The 19,015-nt window shown below is 42.4% G+C and overlaps 1 protein-coding gene across 6 annotated transcripts in view; it reads left to right on the forward strand.

The window, feature by feature from the left end:
• LOC134348485 (serine/threonine-protein phosphatase 6 regulatory ankyrin repeat subunit B-like) overlaps positions 1–19,015 on the forward strand; it is a 164,113-nt gene that overhangs the window by 124,750 nt on the left and 20,348 nt on the right. For all 6 annotated transcript variants that reach the window (XM_063051940.1, XM_063051945.1, XM_063051946.1 and 3 more), the window contains 4 exons: positions 2,187–2,274; positions 6,170–6,253; positions 7,172–7,317; positions 9,545–9,627. In XM_063051940.1, the coding sequence (XP_062908010.1) occupies positions 2,187–2,274; positions 6,170–6,253; positions 7,172–7,317; positions 9,545–9,627 (401 nt within the window). The remainder of the gene's footprint in view (positions 1–2,186; positions 2,275–6,169; positions 6,254–7,171; positions 7,318–9,544; positions 9,628–19,015) is intronic.

Raw genomic sequence — 19,015 nt, forward strand, 5'->3', positions numbered from 1 at the left:
CTTCTGACCACTCTCATTAACAAGGCATTTTTATTTCACAGAGCTGCCACTCACTGGATGTTTTTTGTTCATCACACCATTTTAAACTCTGAGCAGGAGTTTCAAATCTTTTTTTATGTGATGGACCAATATCATTAAGCAAGAGGTCCGTGGACCCCAGGTTGGGAACACCTGTTCTAGAGACTGGATGTGAAAATCCCAGGAGACCAGCAGTTTCTGAATACTTATACCTGTCTGACAGCAACAATCATACCATGGTCAAAGTCTCTTGGATCAGATTTCTTCCCCATTCTGATGTATGGTCCGAACAACATCTGCCACATGACTGGCTGATTAAATATTTGCATTAACAAGCAGGGTGTGTGCGTGTGGCTGAGAGAGGAGAGGGTGACGTATTACCTTCAATGTAATGGAAATATCCCCCTTCCAAATGAACATCATGTATTTTTTTTTACTGATTTTATACCCTGTCTGGTTAATTTTTTAAATAAAGTGTATTTTTGTTTAAAAGTGTATCTAAGTATATCTTTCCTCATGTAAGGAGACCAGAATTGCTTGCAGTACTCCAGGTGCAACCTCACCAACACCTCTTTACAGCTTCAGCATAACTTTCCTGCTATTAAATTCAATCCCTCTTGCAATGGGCATTCCATTTGTCTTCTTGATAAACTGTTGTATCTGCAAACCAACCTTTTGCAATTGATGCATGAGCATCCTCAAGTCCCTCTGCACAACAGCTTGCTGCAGTGTTTCAGTATTTATATAATAATGTAATCTTTTATTTTTCCCTTCCAGAGTGGTTAACCTTGCATTTGCCAATGTTGTACTCCTTCTGCCAGACCTTTGCCATCACTTACCCTATCTTTAACTCTCTGCATCTTCTGCACAATTTGCTTTTCTACTCAATTTAGTTCCATCAGCAAGCTTAGATACACTACAGTCAGTCTGCTCTTCCAAGTCATTAGTGTACACTCAGTGGCCTCCTTATTAGGTACATCTGTACACCTGTCCAAAAATGCAAATACTGTATCTAATCAGCCAATCATGTGGCTGCAACTCAAATGCTGACATGGTGAAGAGATTTAGTTGTTGTTGAGACTAAACATCAGAATTGGAAAGAACTGTGATCTAAGTGACTTGACTGTAGAATGATTGTTGGTGCTAGATGTGGTGGTTTGAGATCAAACTATTGATCTCCTGGGACTTCCATGCACAGCAGTCTCTAGAGTTTACAGAGAATGATGTGAAAAACAAAAAAAAAATCCAGTGCGCGGCAGTCCTATGAGCGACAAAGCCTTGAGATAACGAGCTCAGAGGATGCCCAAACTGGTTCAGCTGACAGCACAAGAAACTCACATAACCATGTGTTACAACAGTGGTGTGCAAAAGAGCACCGTTGAATGCACAACATGCCCAACGTTGAAGTGGATGGGCTACAACACCAGAAGATCCACCATTATACACTCAGTGGCCTGTTTGTTAGGCTCAGGAGGTACCTGTGAACACTTGTGGACCCAGTACTATCCCCTGCACGTGCCACTATCCACTGATTGCCAACCAGAGAAATACCCATTTATCCCAACTCTCTTCCTTCTATTGGTTAACCAATCCTCTGTCCATGCTAATACATTACTCATAACTCCATGCATCCTTATATGCTGTTCATAATGTAATATTTGCAGAACAATTACTTTAACTGAACTGAAAAATTTCCAATTATGTTTAATGGGGAATATAGTATACTTTTTACTATTCCCCAGAAATGTAATTTTTGTTTTGGTTGAGTATTATGCGAAATGAGCAAGCAGTTTTGGACTTTCTTGCAGAGGTGGAGGAATGATGAAAGCTCAAGGATGGGAAATTGTGTTTTTAAAAATCAAAAGTAAACTGCTGGGGTATAATTAAATCAGATTTTGTGTTGAATGTAATTGAAGAAAAAGTATTAAAAGAAACAAATTTGCTGTACTAAAAACAAAAATGTATGACCAGAAAGCATGAATTCATAGAATATTGAACCATCTGGGAAAAGTTGCATGATAGTAATTTACATATGAGTTTCAGGTATTCTGTTAAGATTAATTTAAAGCCTTTGACTTTGTTACATATTGTGTGAGAATCAAGTTTATTTCGTGTAGGGATTTAACATTTCTTTATGATAGAGATTTTACAAATTTTGTTTTGTTTAGGTCATGAAAGTTGTTTAGAGGTTCTACTGGAACAAAAGGAACTTAGAAAATTTTCTGGTACTCCTTTTACTCCTTTGCACTGTGCAATGTAAGTCAATTCTGAGCTAATCTTTCTAATTCTAATTAATGTTACATGGGAAGAGAGAATTAGATATGATTGGATTGAAAACGTAACAAACTAGTTTGTAAGTAGTTGTCTATGACATCCTCATGACTGTTATTAGTACCCATATTCATTATCTGACTGAAATTTTTATCCATGGTATGTTCTATTCTCAGCATGCTGTTAATAACATTTGCTGATTTAGAGACATGACTGAAAGATGGAAGATACTGTATGAGGGAATGAATTTGAAAGATTATAGATTAGAACTAGTCTCCTAATGCTTCTTTCTTTTCCTTAGATAGCAGTAAAATTAGATACATATGATATGAGCCGAGTAGACTAATGGGCCTTACATCTTACCATATTGTGTATATTACTTAATCAAATTCAAACATTTTCAAGCAATACATAGTTGTAAATTTTTATTGGAAGATACATTGAGAGACTCTGGAGATTATTAAAGGTGGTCTTCAGTGTTATCTTTACCTTCATGTAATGGACCAAATTAATTGATCTTAAGAAACTGAAAATTGATGTATGCACAATTTATGATTTTGAAAACCAGTAAGGGATTTCAGCTTATTTAATTCAATTCTGAAATATTATTTTAGTGTTAAATGTCCTGGAAAAATAAATGCTTATTTTAATTAATAAAATTTTTATTTAATGTTGGGAGCAAAAAAAAAAGACTATATTGTCATTTTAAAAAATACCTTAATTACTGCTTAAAATTTTTTTAAAGATTTAATTCTTTAATGTTAATGTTGCTTTTGTGGTGTAACCTATGGATGTTAACATCTAAGTGAAGAAGCTTGAAGTTCCAGTATTTTTGGTAGAGTTGAGTATTTTGGTGCCAATTAACTAGATTTGTGTCTCCAGTGAATGTTATTATAATTTGTTAACCAACTCTTCAAAAGTCCTAATGGTTCAGCATTTAGCTAACTGTGTGCTGATCACTGCACTCCTTTTAGCATACTGAGACCCCAGTTCTTGCTCTCTCCTTTCTGCTTACCTGGACTCTGTTTCCTTGAAACTTGGTTCTCAGATAAATTTGTAATTCCCCCGACTAACACCTTTTTTTAAAATCCAAAATTGCATTAAACTATTAGTACAAAATAGTCTGAAAAATCTGTTCACCTGGGACCACCTACTTCCAAAACTTACCAGATGAATGGAGGTTTATTGTATTTAGAATTATTTTATTTTTGTTGCTTTGTGCAAAACTTGTTCACCTATACATGATTCATATTTTTAAAAATGAAGTTTAAGGTAAGCATGTTTTTCATATTTTGGAATGTACTTGCAAGCTAGTGATTTGATTTTACTCTTTTCCTCCAATTCATAAGTGATAGATATTAGAACAGTTTAGGATGAAAAAAAATCACAATTTTAACATTTTTTGCTGATCTGTAATAATTAAGAGTCAGATAGAAATATGCTTGGGTCAAAGTAAAAACATCAGAAGTGAAATAACTTGTTTTACATCTTATTTATTTTAATCAAAACATACAAACTTCAGCTGCCAGTGAACACATGTGCTATGTGTTCTTTTAAATAAGATTTGACTGATCAATTTCATGCAAAATATCTTATGTCTTCTGCCGCATGGAAAGAGAAACATCCATTTTGCATTTCCTGAAAACCAATAACGTAAGGGGAGGGGTGGGGATAAGGAGGGAGCTGCACTCTCTGGTAAGGGGGAGAGGGTGGAGGGAGCAAACACAGCCCTGTAGAGGAGAAGAGGGCATAGAAGGAAGTCATGCATCTTGGTTTACACACCAAGGTCAGGTTTGAGGGGTGAAACGTGTATATGAGAAAGAGAAAGTTAAAGCATTTGAATCATTACAATTCAGGGTAATTATCACTGCTTACAAAATTGGGCTTCTCTTAGATACTTGAAAGATCTAAGATGACTTTCACAAAATATTAGACACTTAAAGTATGGCTTGCAACTTCTGAGGATTGAGGATGTTAATTAATACATACAAACACCATCCAAAAGTATGCAGAGAACAGAAGATTATAACGTCAATAAGCTTGCAGTGCAACTTTAATGTTGGTGCTGCTGTTTTGAAGCCTGGCACCTCAGCCAGTGCTATTTCTCAGATGAACATAACTGAATATGTTAAGCAGCAGGAAGAACCCATATACTCATTCTTATAGATTAGTTTATAGGTGATTTTTTTTTTGGCAGTGTCACAACTTTAGTAGTATTGAATGGCTCAAAATTTATACATTATGAACAAAATTCTTCTTCAATATAAAATGGGAAATAGAATAAATGGAGGATGATAAAAACTGAAGGAAGTGGGAGGAGAAGGAGAATGTTTTTTGGCATGAAATTCTGGCTATTTGGGATGTTTGAGAGCAATTACTTTTCTCAGATTCAGCAAGAAACATTGTTAGAGGTGATTTCCACTGCTTGTGGCTGCAACCTTAACCTTGGAGTGGGTTGAGGTCCAGATTGTCAGTGACTTTTAACTTGATAATGAAAATCAAATTTTACTGGTATAATCTTTTCATGGCAGTTGTTGGAGCGATTGTAGCATCTTGCAGTTTGCCCTCCAGCATTACAAAGAAAGTTACTGACATCTTTCTTCTCTGCTCCCTGATCAAGAGGCTAACAAGCTAAGAATGTGGATTGTATAGTGAGGATTGCAAGCTTATCGATGGTACATGGTGTCTTAGATTACACATGTTTTGTGGATAGTGCATATTAACTCTTGGCTCAGTGGAACTAAAACAGACTGACCTTCCTCTGTTCAGGTAGCAAATTGAGCAGGTCAGCGTCCTGCAGACCAGCTATGGTTCATATAGCTGCAGCTTGCTGCGCTCCTTGTGGCGGAGCTGCCATGATAAATTAAAGCATTGCTGCTGAGCATTAAGGGCTATCAGCAGATGACCTGCATGAACTGTAATAGAGTGCACCATTGGCATATCGAAACAATGGTTTTGTTTAGACCATCTGTTTGCAACACCAAAGGGAGATTTCCTGCAAATTCATATTTGCAATTATTCCCACCATACAGTTCATTTCTTTCTTATTTGGGCTAGTTAATTTAACAAACTGATATTCCTTATTTCAAATGTTGCTTTTGTAGGAGAAGCAACACACACAAAAAGTGCTGGTGAACGCAGCAGATCAGGCAGCAGCTATAGGAAGAGATACAGTTGACGTTTCGGGCCAGGGCCCTTCGTCAGCATTTTTTGTGTGTGTTGCTTGAATTTTCAGCATCTGCAGATTTCCTCGTGTTTGCGTTTTGTAGGAAAACATGTGTTTGAGTTTCCACATAGTGTTGTTGACCTCTTGGATTATTTTCAATTGGTGCTAAGGACATAAATTAGGTCATAGAAATTATGTTTAAATTTCATATCAGAAAGAATTTTGCAATATTTGAAATAACTTGCTGAGTATCCTAAAGATTTAAGTGTTCAAAAAAAATTACTGTGGTGGGGCATTGCAACAGCTTGTTTTTCAATAGAATGCAAATTGCATAAACTATTTGAAAGCACTTTGTCACCATTATCAATCCAAATTTGACACCAAACTGAAGTTGAGGGCATAATCAAATTACTGATCCAGGAAAGAGGTTTTAAAGGTACAGCTTGAGGAAGGTAGAAATGAAGAGAAGTGGATGTTTGGAAGGAGCTTTAGGACAGAATTGTAAACAGTCTTGTTTGCAAACTTAAAGAATGAAATTTGAAAGACAAAGTTGTGGCTATTTATCTTGGACTGCTTCTGGACTTAATTAATGATGTGATAACATTGGCATGGAGGTATTGCCTGGATAATAAAATGTGTGGTATTCCAAAATCAGTTGTTGCACAAATGTTTCTGCTCTGGCAATATAACCATGCACATTTGTTTTTCTTGCAGAATAAATGACCATGAAAATTGTGCAGAAATGTTAATAGAAGCTTTAGGTACCACCATTGTTGATTCCAGAGATGGCAAAGGAAGGTATGAAGAACAAAGAGATAGATGATTGTACATTTTGAATTTATTTTGTCAAAATATTTGTATTCAAAAACACTCCGGTGATAAACTGAATTTCTTTTTCAAGTAAATTAAAATGTATTAGATGCATAAAAATATTATTAAAACAATACCTTATGCATATTGGAATGACAATTTGTTATGTAATTTCTAGGGAGAGAGAGAACTTAACTCTTGAAACTTTTGCCTTTTTAAAATTAAGACTACTTAAGTACCTCTTTCAGTGATTTACTTTTACTTGGATATGAGAATGTTAGTATTTAGTTTTGTATTGTTTTTGGGGAAACTGATTGCATTTAAATATCTCTATATTGAAATATGATACTAAGCTGAAGTAGAACTGCAACTGGTTCTTCATATGGTTCAAATCTCGGGAAGACTGATTAGACCCTTGAGTAGGGGGAAGTGAATGGCATTGTACAATAGGCACTAATGTTATACCTCTGGACATGGGTTCAAATGCAGTCCTGACCACTGGAACAAAAGAAATCTGTCTGCTGACTGAAACAGTTCTTTGTGAAATGAATTTGCCTCAATCAAGCTCCTTGTGTGCATTGAACTACAATGCAAAACCAGTATAGAGTGCACTTCAAATTTGAAAAATTCCATTCTCTTGTGCTAACTAACCTTCTAACCTTAAGGGGAATATATGGTTGTGTATGGCAGGATGATATAAGACTAGTAGATGAGTCACAAAACCACTAATTTTCAATCATAAATCTATGCAGAGCTTAAATTAATAACAAGTTAGAATGTATGCTTGGACAAAACAGTATTTTTTTTTGTTAAAGTTAAGCTGTGATTGCAGAAGCAAATACTTTTGGTACTTAGTGATTAAATTACAAAAAAACCTCATACATCTATATTTATCTTTACTTTCAGAACACCACTTCATGCAGCTGCTTTTACAGACCATGTGGAGTGTTTGCAATTGCTCTTAAATCATAATGCACAAGTGAATCCAGTTGATAATTCAGGCAAAAGTCCTTTAATGATGGCAGCTGAAAATGGACAATGTGGAGCTGTAGGTATGTCATTTTGATTTTTTTTTCTGCTTTGCAAAATAGTATTAAAGCTAAAGCAGAGTGTTAAATTATTGTGTGATGTTTGTAAATTTGTCCAAACCAGATGTGCCTTTGAAAATAAGTGAGAAATTAAAACTACATGTAGTTTGGTTTGATTTGCTTCATATGGATACAGTTTGCTGTTCAGGTTGTCTTCAACTTCTGTGATTAAAAACTGCACGATAGAAGTATGAGTGTATTGGAGTTTAGTTGCTGGTTCATCTAAAATTTGCTGTGCAGTTAGACAGCCACTGAACCCAATGGTAGCTCTGGAATGTAATGAGCTGGGTGTCCCGATGCACTTTGCTTTTGACCTTTTGGTTTTAGAATGGCCATCTTTTTTCATGTGATTGCATTCTTTTTTTTAAACAAGTAAGTTCATCTGACTATTTCACTGTACATTTATGCTTGTAATTAACAATGTTTCAACTGAATTTTATTTTAATTAAAAAAATTTAATCCTGACTGACTATCAGAGATATTTGAAAACAGTGAAAGAAATAAGTGAGCTGTCATTGCAACAATGGTGGAGCAGAGTCTCTGGTTCATTGCCACAGCCTATTCTACCTCATGGAGTGACCACGCAGTGCACATGGCAGCGAAATCCATCCCTTGGCAGCAGCAGTTATGCATGGCTGAGGGATTAGTGTGTGATCTAGCATGATCTAGTACAAAGACACAAGAGATTCTGCTGATGTGGGAAATCTTGAGCAACACATACAAAATGCTGAAGGAACTCAGCAGGTCAGGCTGCATCTATGGAGTGAAATGGACAGTGGATGTTTCAGGTCTTGACTGAAGGGTCCATAGATGCTACCTGACTTGCTGATTTCTTCCAACATTTTGTGTGTGTTGCCCAATATGTTTTCACAATCCAAGACCTTTTAATTTTTACTAAATCCCTCATCATGTGAAGATCAACTGTTTTCCACCCAAGTTGTGGTTTCATCTTCTTTCTCCACCCGAGGAAAATCTGTTTTTAAGGGAACATTTCATTTTACTTTATATTGTACTGTTGCTTTCAGTAAATTGCAATGCTATCATTTTGAAAAGAATAGTTATTAATAGTATTTCTTTGGTGATTAATTAGTAATCGAATGTTCCAGGTGTAATTGATGTAAGATTGGTTAGAGATGATTTAGAGCCATTTAGATACAAAGGAAAACAGTTAACCAAAGCAATCAATCTGGAGCTTATAAAAAGTGAAGCAACAAAACATTATGAAATTAAAGAAAAAAATTATGCAATAATTTGATCTATGTTTGTGACCCTCAAGCTCAAAATCAGCTGTGTTGTGGATTGAAGGAAAAAGATCTTCCAAAAAAATTAATGAGTTGCTACGAAATGCTCAGTCCTAAATATATAATTTTTATGATCGGAGTATTTATATCAAAAGAGAAAAATTACAATTAAATATTTAAAAAAGTGATCTGTGTTGCAGACTACTTCAGATTTTCCAATGTTGCACCAACATTAATCATGGAAAAGGGAACACAACAAAAAATCATTAGGAAAGTGGCTTGCATATAGAATTGGTTTATCACACTTTACAAATCTCATCTTTTTAAAATTTTCAGACTCAACCATGAAATGGAAATTTTATTGGGGCTTAACAATGAAAATTCAAATACCGTATTCATTTATGGACAGAATTTGGCCTTTAAATCAGCAATGCTGACTGTTTTATATTTTGATGTAATTGCCAAACAGCTTAAGAATTTTCTGGGGAATGAAAAAAAGCAGGACTAAACAATTATTTTTATTTTTTGGACAGGACAAAGTCATAATCTGTAGAAAAGGACTCTTTAAAAAATGTTATTTCTAGTCATGTAATCAAGCAATTCTCATTGGAGGAAAAAGTTATATTGAAAATACTAATTTCAAGCTGCATAAAAGTGCTGAAAAATCCCCCCAAAATAACCATATTGTGAAGCCTGTAATATTTAGTTAAAAGTGAATCATAGAATTTGAAATAGATGTCTGTCAAATAAAGTATGTTGCTAACTTTTGAGTCATTGTTAATATTTTAGCTTTTGGGGCCCATACGGAAAATGTAAAGAGCATGCATATCTTAGTTCATCCGTCAAAATAATCATTCCCCATAGTTTCAGTAGTTTCAACAATTTCTTACAGTGATTATCTGTAGATGAGGTTTCCAGTTTCATTAACTAATGTTTTTTTTTCATTTCAGAAATCTTAGTAAACAGTGCAAAGGCAGATTTAACTTTAAAAGACAACAACAAGAATACAGCTCTTCACTTGGCTTGTAGCAAAGTAAGGAATTCAATACCTTTTACAAATTTTATTGTATTTTTTGGTCTGTTTGACCTCCAGAGATGACTAACCTGGCGGCAGTGTTAGCTGTGAGGAGGATGCTAAGAGGATACAGGGTGACTTGGATAGGTTAGGTGAGTGGGCAAATTCATGGCAGATGCAATTTAATGTGGATAAATGTGAGGTTATCCACTTTGGTGGCAAGAACAGGAAAACAGATTATTATCTGAATGGTGGCCGATTAGGAAAAGGGGAGGTGCAAAAAGACCTGGGTGTCATTGTACACCAGTCATTGAAAGTGGGCATGCAGGTACAGCAGGCGGTGAAAAAGGCGAATGGTATGCTGGCATTCGTAGCAAGAGGATTCAAGTACAGGAGCAGAGAGGTTCTACAGCAGTTGTACAAGGCCTTGGTAAGACCACACCTGGAGTATTGTGTGCAGTTTTGGTCCCCTAATCTGAGGAAAGACATTCTTGCCATAGAGGGAGTACGAAGAATGTTCACCAGATTGATTCCTGGGATGGCAGGACTTTCATATGATAAAAGACTGGATCGACTAGGCTTATACTCTCTGGAATTTAGAAGATTGAGGTGGGATCTTATTGAAATGTATAAAATTCTAAAGGCTAGATGCAGAATGTTCCCGATGTTGGGGAAGTCCAGAACAAGGGGTCACAGTTTAAGGATAAAGGGGAAGCCTTTTAGGACCGAGATGAGGAAAAACTCCTTCACAGAGAGAGTGGTGAATCTGTGGAATTCTGTGCCACAGGAAACAGTTGAGGCCAGTTCATTGGCTATATTTAAGAGGGAGTTAGATATGGCCCTTGTGGCTAAAGGGATCGGGGGTATGGAGAGAAGGCAGGTATAGGGTTCTGATCATACTGATCATACTGAATGGCAGTGCAGGCTCAAAGGGCCGAATGGCCTACTCCTGCACCTATTTTCTATGTTTCTAAGAAACTACGAGTGAGCAGCATGCAATCTGCTGGAGGAACGGATGCAGGGGTAACACCCTCCACCCCCACCCCCCCCCCAAGTTTCCATTGCAAAACCTGCTGATTTTCTGCAGCAGATTATTTCTTGGTCCAGATTCCCACATCAGCAGTTACTTGTATCACCAAAAATACAAGTGAATTAGTTTCTAAACTGATTCTGTTCATAAACAAAAAAACCTTGCAGAATATCATTCTGAAAAAGCATCTACTGTAGTCGCGCGCAAACGCACTACTAAAGAAACACATCGAGGCAGAGAGAGCTGAACTCAGAATGCCTTTACTAATTCAAAATCACACGCTTAAATCTCCCCTCCCATAGGACCCCTGCGACCTGCAGGGCGGACGTGATGTCAGACTGTCCCTGGAAGGTACGTCCCAAGGGGGTAGTTCCAAACGCACCACTGCGTGTCTGCCCGCGGCTCCCGATGGCGGTTTGAGTCCCGCGTGTGCGGGCCACCACACCACCCCTCCCCCCAAGAAATGTCCATCGGGGGAGTGGAGCTCCCAGTCTGTGTGGCTTGCCTGGGGCACGGTGCGGGTACCCTCACTGGTTGCTCAATGTCCAAGTGTGCCGGTTTGAGGCGGTCCACTGTAAAAGTCTCTTCCTGGCCACCCACCTCCACAACACACGTGGTTCTGCTGTGCCGGATCACCTTGAAGGGTCCCTCGTATGGCCGCTGTAGAGGTGACCTGTGCATACCCCTGTGAATAAAAACATACTCACTGTCTCGCAGGTCTTTAGGGGTGAAGGATGGCTTGGGACCATTCCTGGAGGTCGGGACCGGTGCCAGTGTCCCTACCTTGTCCCGCAGCCTCGTTAACACCGCTGCTGGAGTTTCTTCCAAACCTCAGGCCTCTGGTAGAAACTCCCCTGGGACTGACGGGGGGGTGCCGTAGACCAATTCCGCCGAGGAGGTGTCCAGGTCCTCCTTGGGGGCTGTGTGGATGCCCAGTAGGACCCAGGGAAGCTCATCTGTCCAGTTGGGGCCCCTGAGACACGCCATCAGGGCTGACTTGAGATGCTGGTGGAATCGCTCTACCAAACCGTTGGATGGGGGATGGTACGCTGTGGTGTGATGCAGCTGGGTGCCCAGGAGCTGCACCAGTGCTGTCCACAAACCAGACGTGAACTGTGCCCCTCTGTCGGAGGTGATGTCCGTTGGGAGGCCGAACCTGGTGATCCAGTTTGCAATGAGCGTCCTGGCACAGGACTCAGTGGATGTGTCTGTGAGCAGTACGGCTTCCGGCCATCTGGTGAACCTGTCTACCATGGTAAAGATATACTTGGCGCCCCAGGAGACTGGCAGGGGGCCAATGATGTCCACGTGTTGGAACCTCCTGTGAGTCGGCTGGAACTGCTGGAGGGGAGCCTTAACGTGCCGCTGGACTTTGGCGATCTGGCAGTGTCCGACCTGTTTGCGCAAACTGTGCCAGACGAATCTGTCCGCTACCAGCTTGATGGATGCCCGGATGGACTGGTGGTTCAGGTTGTGCAGCGTGTCAAACACCCGGCGCCTCCATGCTGCTAGTACCACGGGTCAGGGTTTGCCGGTAGACACGTCGCACAGGAGTCGATCTGATGCCGGGCCAATGGAGACGTCCTCCAACTGGAGCCCCGAAACGGCGGTGCAGTAAGCCGGGATTTCGGTGTCCGACCATTGTGCTTCCGCTAGTGCTGCATAGTCTGTTCCTGAGGACGATATGCCTACTGAGTGGAGACAGTGTGTCGTCAAGGATGTTGTTCTTCCCTGTGATGTGACGGACGTCCGTGGTGAATTCTGAAATAAAGGACAGGTGCCTCTGCTGCCGAGCGGACCATGGGTCCGATACCTTGGCCAGTGCGAAGGTGATGGGCTTATGGTCCGTATACACGGTGAACTCCCTTCCCTCGAGGAAGTACCGGAAATGCCGGACAGCCAGGTACAGCGCTAGCAACTCTCTGTCGAAAGTGCTGTACTTCACCTCTGGTGGCCATAGATGCCGGCTGAAGAAAGCGAGTGGTCATCACTGGTCCTCGACGAGCTGCTCCAGGACCTTGCCGACTGCCACGTTGGAAGCGTCAACTGTGAGTGCTGTGGGTACATCGACTCTCGGGTGCACTAGGAGGGCCGCCTTTGCCAGCGCCTCCTTGGCCTGCTCGAACGCCTCCGTGGATTCTGCGTCCCGTGCCACTTCTTTGACCTTGCTGGCCATCAGGCTGAACAAGGGTCTCATGATGCGTGTCACTGTCGGCACGAACCGATGATAAAAGTTGACCATCCCTACGAACTCTTGCAGGCCCTTGACCGTGCTGGGCTTGGGGAACTGGCGGACGGCCTGGACCTTGTCCAGTAGGGGAACTGCGCCATGTCGGTTGACTCGGTGGCCCAAGAAATTGATCTCCGTCAGCCCGAACTGGCACTTTGCCGGATTGATTGCCAGTCCATGGTTGCTCAGGCGTTGGCAGAGCTGGCGCAAATGTGCCACGTGCTCTTGCTGTGAACTGCTGGCCACCAGGATATCGTCCAAGTAGATGAAAACGAAATCCAGGCCACGTCCCACCGAGTCCATGAGCCTTTGGAAACTTTGGGCTGCATTCTTGAGACTGAAAGGCATCCTCAGGAATTTGAACAAGCCGAACGGGATGATGAGGGCTGTCTTGGGCACGTCGTCGCGGTGCACTGGGATCTGATGGTATCCCCTGACCAGGTCGATTTTCGAGAAGATGGTCGCTACGTGCAGGTTCGCCGTGAAGTCCTGGATGTGGGGTACCGGGTATCTGTTGGCAGTTGTGGCATCGTTGAGCCTTCTGTAGTCTCCGCAGGGCCTCCATCCTCCTGCGGACCTGGGCACCACGTGCACCGGGGATGCCCATGGGCTGTCTGAGAGGCGTACGATTCCCATCTCTTCCATCTTATGGAACTCCTCCTTGGTGAGGTGGGGCTTGTCGGGTGGGTGCCTGCGAGCTTGGGTGTGCAGCAGCGGTCCTTGCGTGGGGATGTGGTGCTGCACGCTGTGCTTGGGGTCGGCCGTGGAGAACTGCAGGGTGACTATGGGGGGGAATTCTGGAATTCCGCCAACACCCTGGTGAATTCGTTACCCGAGAAGGTCACGGAATCCAGGTGGAGGGCCAGTAGCTTGGCTTCTCCGAGCTGGAAAGTCTGGAATGTCTCGGTGTGGACCAAACGCCGGCCTTTTAGCTCCATCAGGAGGCAGTTGGCTCGTAGGAAATCTGCCCCTAGTAGTGGCTGTGACTCCGCTGCCAACGTGCGAGTCCAAGTGAAACGGCTGGACCCGAAATGCAGTGAGATAGTACGTCTGAATACTGGTGCCATTTGTAGCGGTGAGTTCGGGGCCTGGGACCGCGTTACGAATGTCCATGTTCGAGGGGGGGAATACACTGACTTCGGCCCTGGTGTCTACCAGGAAGCACCGCCTGGAGTGTCGGTACCAGAGGTACAGAAGGCTGTCTCGGTGGCCAGCCGTCGTAGCCATTAGCGACGGCTGGCCCCGGCGTTTCCCAGAAAAGCACATGGTGGACGACAGCAGCGCGCACCTGTGCCCCATCTTTGGTGATAGAAACACCATTGTTCCGAAGTTTCGTCTTTTCCCCCGTGGGTCTCGACGGCTTCGGTTGCAGGGCCTGGGCTGTGGGGCGCACGATCGTGGCTAGGCCAATGGAGGCTGCTCCACGTTGCTTGCTCTGCCAAAGGACGTCTGCTTTAGCTGCGACCCTGTGTGGGTCGCTGAAATCCTCACTTGCGAGGAGGAGGCGAATGTCCTCTGGCATTTGCTCGAGGAACAACTGTTCAAATAAAAGGCATGGCTTATGGCCATCCATGAGCACCAGCATATCCTTCATGAGCTTGGATGGCATGCGGTTGCCCAGGCCGTCCATGTGTAGGAGCTGTGCGGCCCATTCACGGTGGGAGAGTCCGAAGGTACTGATCACGAGCTCCTTGAGCTTGGTGTACCTGTCCTCCATTGGTGGCTGGCGTAGGAAGTTGATGATCCGGCCTGCCGTCTCCTGGTCGAGTGTGCTGACCATGTAGTAGTACCGCGTGGCGTCGGCTGTAATGTCTCTGATATTGAACTGGGCCTCAGCCTGCTTGAGCCAAACGTGGGGCTGAGTGGCCCAGAAAGTCGGGAGCTTCAGAGAAACTGCGCTGCACGAGTTGCTCGAACTCATGGCTGGTCGCTGAGTCGCCGGCTCCAGATGCCGTCTGGAACATCGGATCACCAATGTAGTCGCGCGCTAACGCGCTACTAAAGAAACACAGAGGCAGAGAGAGCTGAACTCAGAACGCGTTTACTGATTCAAGATCGTGCGCTTAAATCTTCCCTCCTGTGGGCCCCTGTGACCTGCGGGGCGGACGTGATGTCAGACTGTCCCTGGAAGGTCCGCCCTGAGCAGGTAGTTCCAAACACGTTACTGCGTGTCTACACGCGGCTCCCAATGGCGGTTCGAGTCCTGCGTGTGCCACACTAATTTATTTCAAATTGATTGTCTTCTACAAAAATGTTGATGACATTCAGCAGATTGGACAACTTCGGTGGAAAGAGAGACATTTGACATTTCAGGTTGAAAGCTGAGTGTTTATAGCCATTTTTGTTTTTACTTTGGTGTTGCAATGTCAGCAGGTTTTTGATTTTAATTTTTTATTTGGCTTTGTCTTTACATCAATCAAGCCTGTCCATGAAACATGATTTCACAGTAGATTCATATTGATCTCATTTTATCCTGTCAAAATTACTTCCAAATGAAATTCTATGTTGAGGCTAATCTTTCTTGATTATCTGCATTATTGTATTACAACTTGTAGCCCTTTAATTAAAAATTGAAATATTGGGCTTACTCAGTAGGTCAGGCAGCATCTATGGAGAGAGAAACAAAGTCGAAGTTCCAGGTCATAGATCATTTAAACTCAAAATTTGATATATTAAAAATAAGTGCATTTTATATTGCTTGGAGGGAGAGAGATGGAGGAACCAAAGTGAATATATATTCAGGTGACACAATTGCATTTAGCTCCATCAAAAAGGAGTTGATAGATCAGGAGGAATGTGAATTGAGACAAGTGAATAAGGGCATCAGAGAGAGATGAAAAAGGACATTAGTTTTATTTATAATGTGTATTTGAAACATGTGGTCCTGAACAGACTGTAGAAAATAGCCGAAAGGGTATATCCCGAGTCTCAGTGCGGTTTCAGGTCAGAACGCTCCACAATCGACATGATCTTCTCCCTTCGACAGCTGCAAGAGAAATGCAGAGACCACCACTCTACGTCGCTTTCATTGACCTTGCGAAGGCCTTCGACCTTGTGAGCAGAGACGGCCTGTTCAAAATCCTCGCCAGGACTGGTTGTCCCCCGAGGCTCCTCAGGATATTTCAGTCATTCCATACAGACATGAAGGGTGTCGTTCAGTTCAACGGCTCTTCTTCAGAGGCCTTCAACATTCGCAGTGGTGTGAAGCAGGGCTTTGTGCTTGCCCCCACCCTTCTTCGCAGTCATGCTGAAGCATGCCTTTGGAACATCAACTGATGGTGTCTACCTCCACACCAGATCAGACGGGAGGCTGTTCGGTCTGTCCCGGCTGAGGGCAAAAACCAAGGTTCGTGAAGTACTCATCAGGGACATGTTGTTTGCAGACAATGCGGCACTGGCAACACACTGTGAAGAGCAACTGCAACGCCTCATGGACAGCTTCTCAAGAGCCTGCCAGGACTTCAGCTTGACCATCAGCCTGAAGAAAACTAACGTGTTGGGCCAAGGCGTTGAGCACCCCCTCGCCATTACCATCAACAACTACGAGCTGGAGATAGTTCACGAGTTTACATACCTTGGCTCCTCTATCACAGACAGCCTCTCCCTAGACCCGGAGATCAACAGACGGATCGGACGCGCAGCCTCAACATTCGCCAGGCTGACAAAGGGAGTCTGGGAGAACAGAAAGCTGACGATGCACACCAAAGTTGCAGTCTACAGGGCCTGCGTCCTCAGCACACTGCTTTACGGCAGCGAGACCTGGAGCCTCTACTGCAGACAAGAGCGGCGCATCAATGCCTTCCACCTTTGCAGCCTGAGACGCATCCTGGACATCACGTGGACTGACCGAGTCACCAACAATGAGGTCCTGGCTCGCGCCCAGATACCCAGCCTCTTCACCCTGCTCCAACAATGCCATCTCCGCTGGCTGGGCCACATACACCGCATGTCAGAAGGGAGGATCCCGAAAGACCTGCTGTACAGGGAACTGGCCTCCGGCAAAAGAGCACAAGGGCGGCCCCATCTTCGTTTCAAAGACATTTGCAAGAGAGACATGAAATCACTGAAAATGAAGGTCGAGAGGTGGGAGGATATTGCAAGCGATCACTCTCATTGGAGGCTGGAACTATACAGAGGTCTAAAAAGAGGAGAAGAGAAGCTGAGGCTTGCTGCTGAAGAAAAGTGCACTCGTCAGAAAAACAGCACCAAGATAACAATGGAGGACAGTGCCTTCAAGTGCAGTCGCTGCAGCCGAGACTGTCACTCCCGTGTGGGCCTCCACAGCCACAACAGACGCTGCTCTAACACAGACTGAAGCAAGACCTTCCAGGCGCAGATCCATGGTCTCGCGAAACTAACGGATGCCACCACCACTTTGAAACATACAATAATATGTATTGTTTGCATCAACATAGCATGCCCACAACTTACTAGTTCTTAAAATGTACATCTTTGGAATGAAGGAGGAAATCAGAGCGCCCGGAGGAAGCTCACGTGATCATGGGGAGAACATACAATCTCCTTACAAATAGCAGTGGGAGTTGAAGTCTGATCTTACAACTGGTGCTGTAAAGTGTTAAGCTAACAGCTAAGCTACTGATCCATCCTTAAAAACATGCTGGAGCTATGAGATGAACACAGTAATTGCTGGAAATTTGAAATAAATGAAAATGCTGGAAATATTCAATCCATCGGGTAGCATCTGAGGAGAAGGAAGAAAATGAGTTAATTATACATTTACATGGCCAATCCTGATTAGAAATACTAATTACCTGATACCTGTACTGTTAAATTCAGCATTTCATTTTGAGAGTATAGTATTGCTCTTCTTTGAGTTGGGTTTTGTCAGAACAGTAAAAGAAACAAAGACAGAGATAGGTTTGGGATAGAAAAGAAAACAACAGGTGAATGAAAGCTCAAAATTGTCCTTATGGATTAAAAAGATGTGGACTGCATGTACTTGTATTATAGGGGATATCTAGATAGAAGAAGAGAAAATAAATTGATGCTTCGCCTAGGATTGTTTGGAAGGGATAAGGTACAAGAACAGGGGTTGCATGGCCTGCATTTACTTGGAAAATTGCTGTGAGATGGTGAGTTGTTTGTCGAGATGGAAAAAACAAACAGGGAGTTACAGAGGGAGAAAACCTTCTGAATGCAAAAGAAAAGGAATGGAGTGGAAATTATGAAGGATGATTCATGGCATGTGGAAGTTGAAGACAGGTGGTACTCAATCCTTTTTTTTATTAAGGAGGAAGGAGGAGAAGTACAGGACGTAGAGGAGATGGACTTGAGACCTGTGCCATAAGAAGAAGGGAAACTAAAATAAAGGAAAATGAAGAGTGACAGAGAAAATGGGAGAATAGGATAGAGTACTTGCTGGTTGCAGGGTGAGCGAGGTGCAGTCGAGGACTTGTAATGATTTGCCACTACCAGATCCCTTGACATGGATGTGGCTAAATCAATGAAGGGAAATTGGCAGAAATGTAGAAGAATGTTCATGTTTTATTTAAGTGCTGAAACGAGAGCTAACATAAAAATCTGTTCACCAGGAAAAGAGATAATGGAGGGATTTAATTTTGAATTTTACAACAGTTCATTCTTTTGGTCTACTGTCTGATTTTATTCTTGTGCTGCTGTTGAATTAAGTTGAGGGAAGAGGCTTGACATACTTGTCTTTCAGGATATGTGATCTTTGAATACAGGTGATGTCAAGCTGTTGTGGAATATTCTTAACTTGGTTAATAATTGGAATAAACTTTGGAGTGCTGGAAGCAAAAGCCTGACAATTATTTATGAGAATTAAATTGGGTGATGGAATATTCTGTTTTCCTAGATGACACTCTTTTACAAATACACAAAGATCTTGCAAAACATTGTCACTCATCAAATATTTGCTGATCTGTATTTACTTTTACTAATGTCCATGGCCATTCTCTAAAAAAAGTACCTTTCAGTCTGCCAGTATGTCTTTGATGCTCCAGAATTTTGTTTCTCCACTTCTATATTTGGGTTGTAGACAGTCTAGCAAATTATTGATATAAACCTGAATTGTGCTATTCTATGGGGCAAGGTATCAGTATGCATACTTGCTACAACACCGTGAGGACAAGTTTAGCAGAGCTTTTTCTTGTTGTAGAATTGAA

The sequence above is a fragment of the Mobula hypostoma genome, chromosome 6 (genome assembly GCF_963921235.1).
Source record: "Mobula hypostoma chromosome 6, sMobHyp1.1, whole genome shotgun sequence".
NCBI classification, from domain to species: Eukaryota; Metazoa; Chordata; class Chondrichthyes; order Myliobatiformes; family Myliobatidae; genus Mobula; species Mobula hypostoma.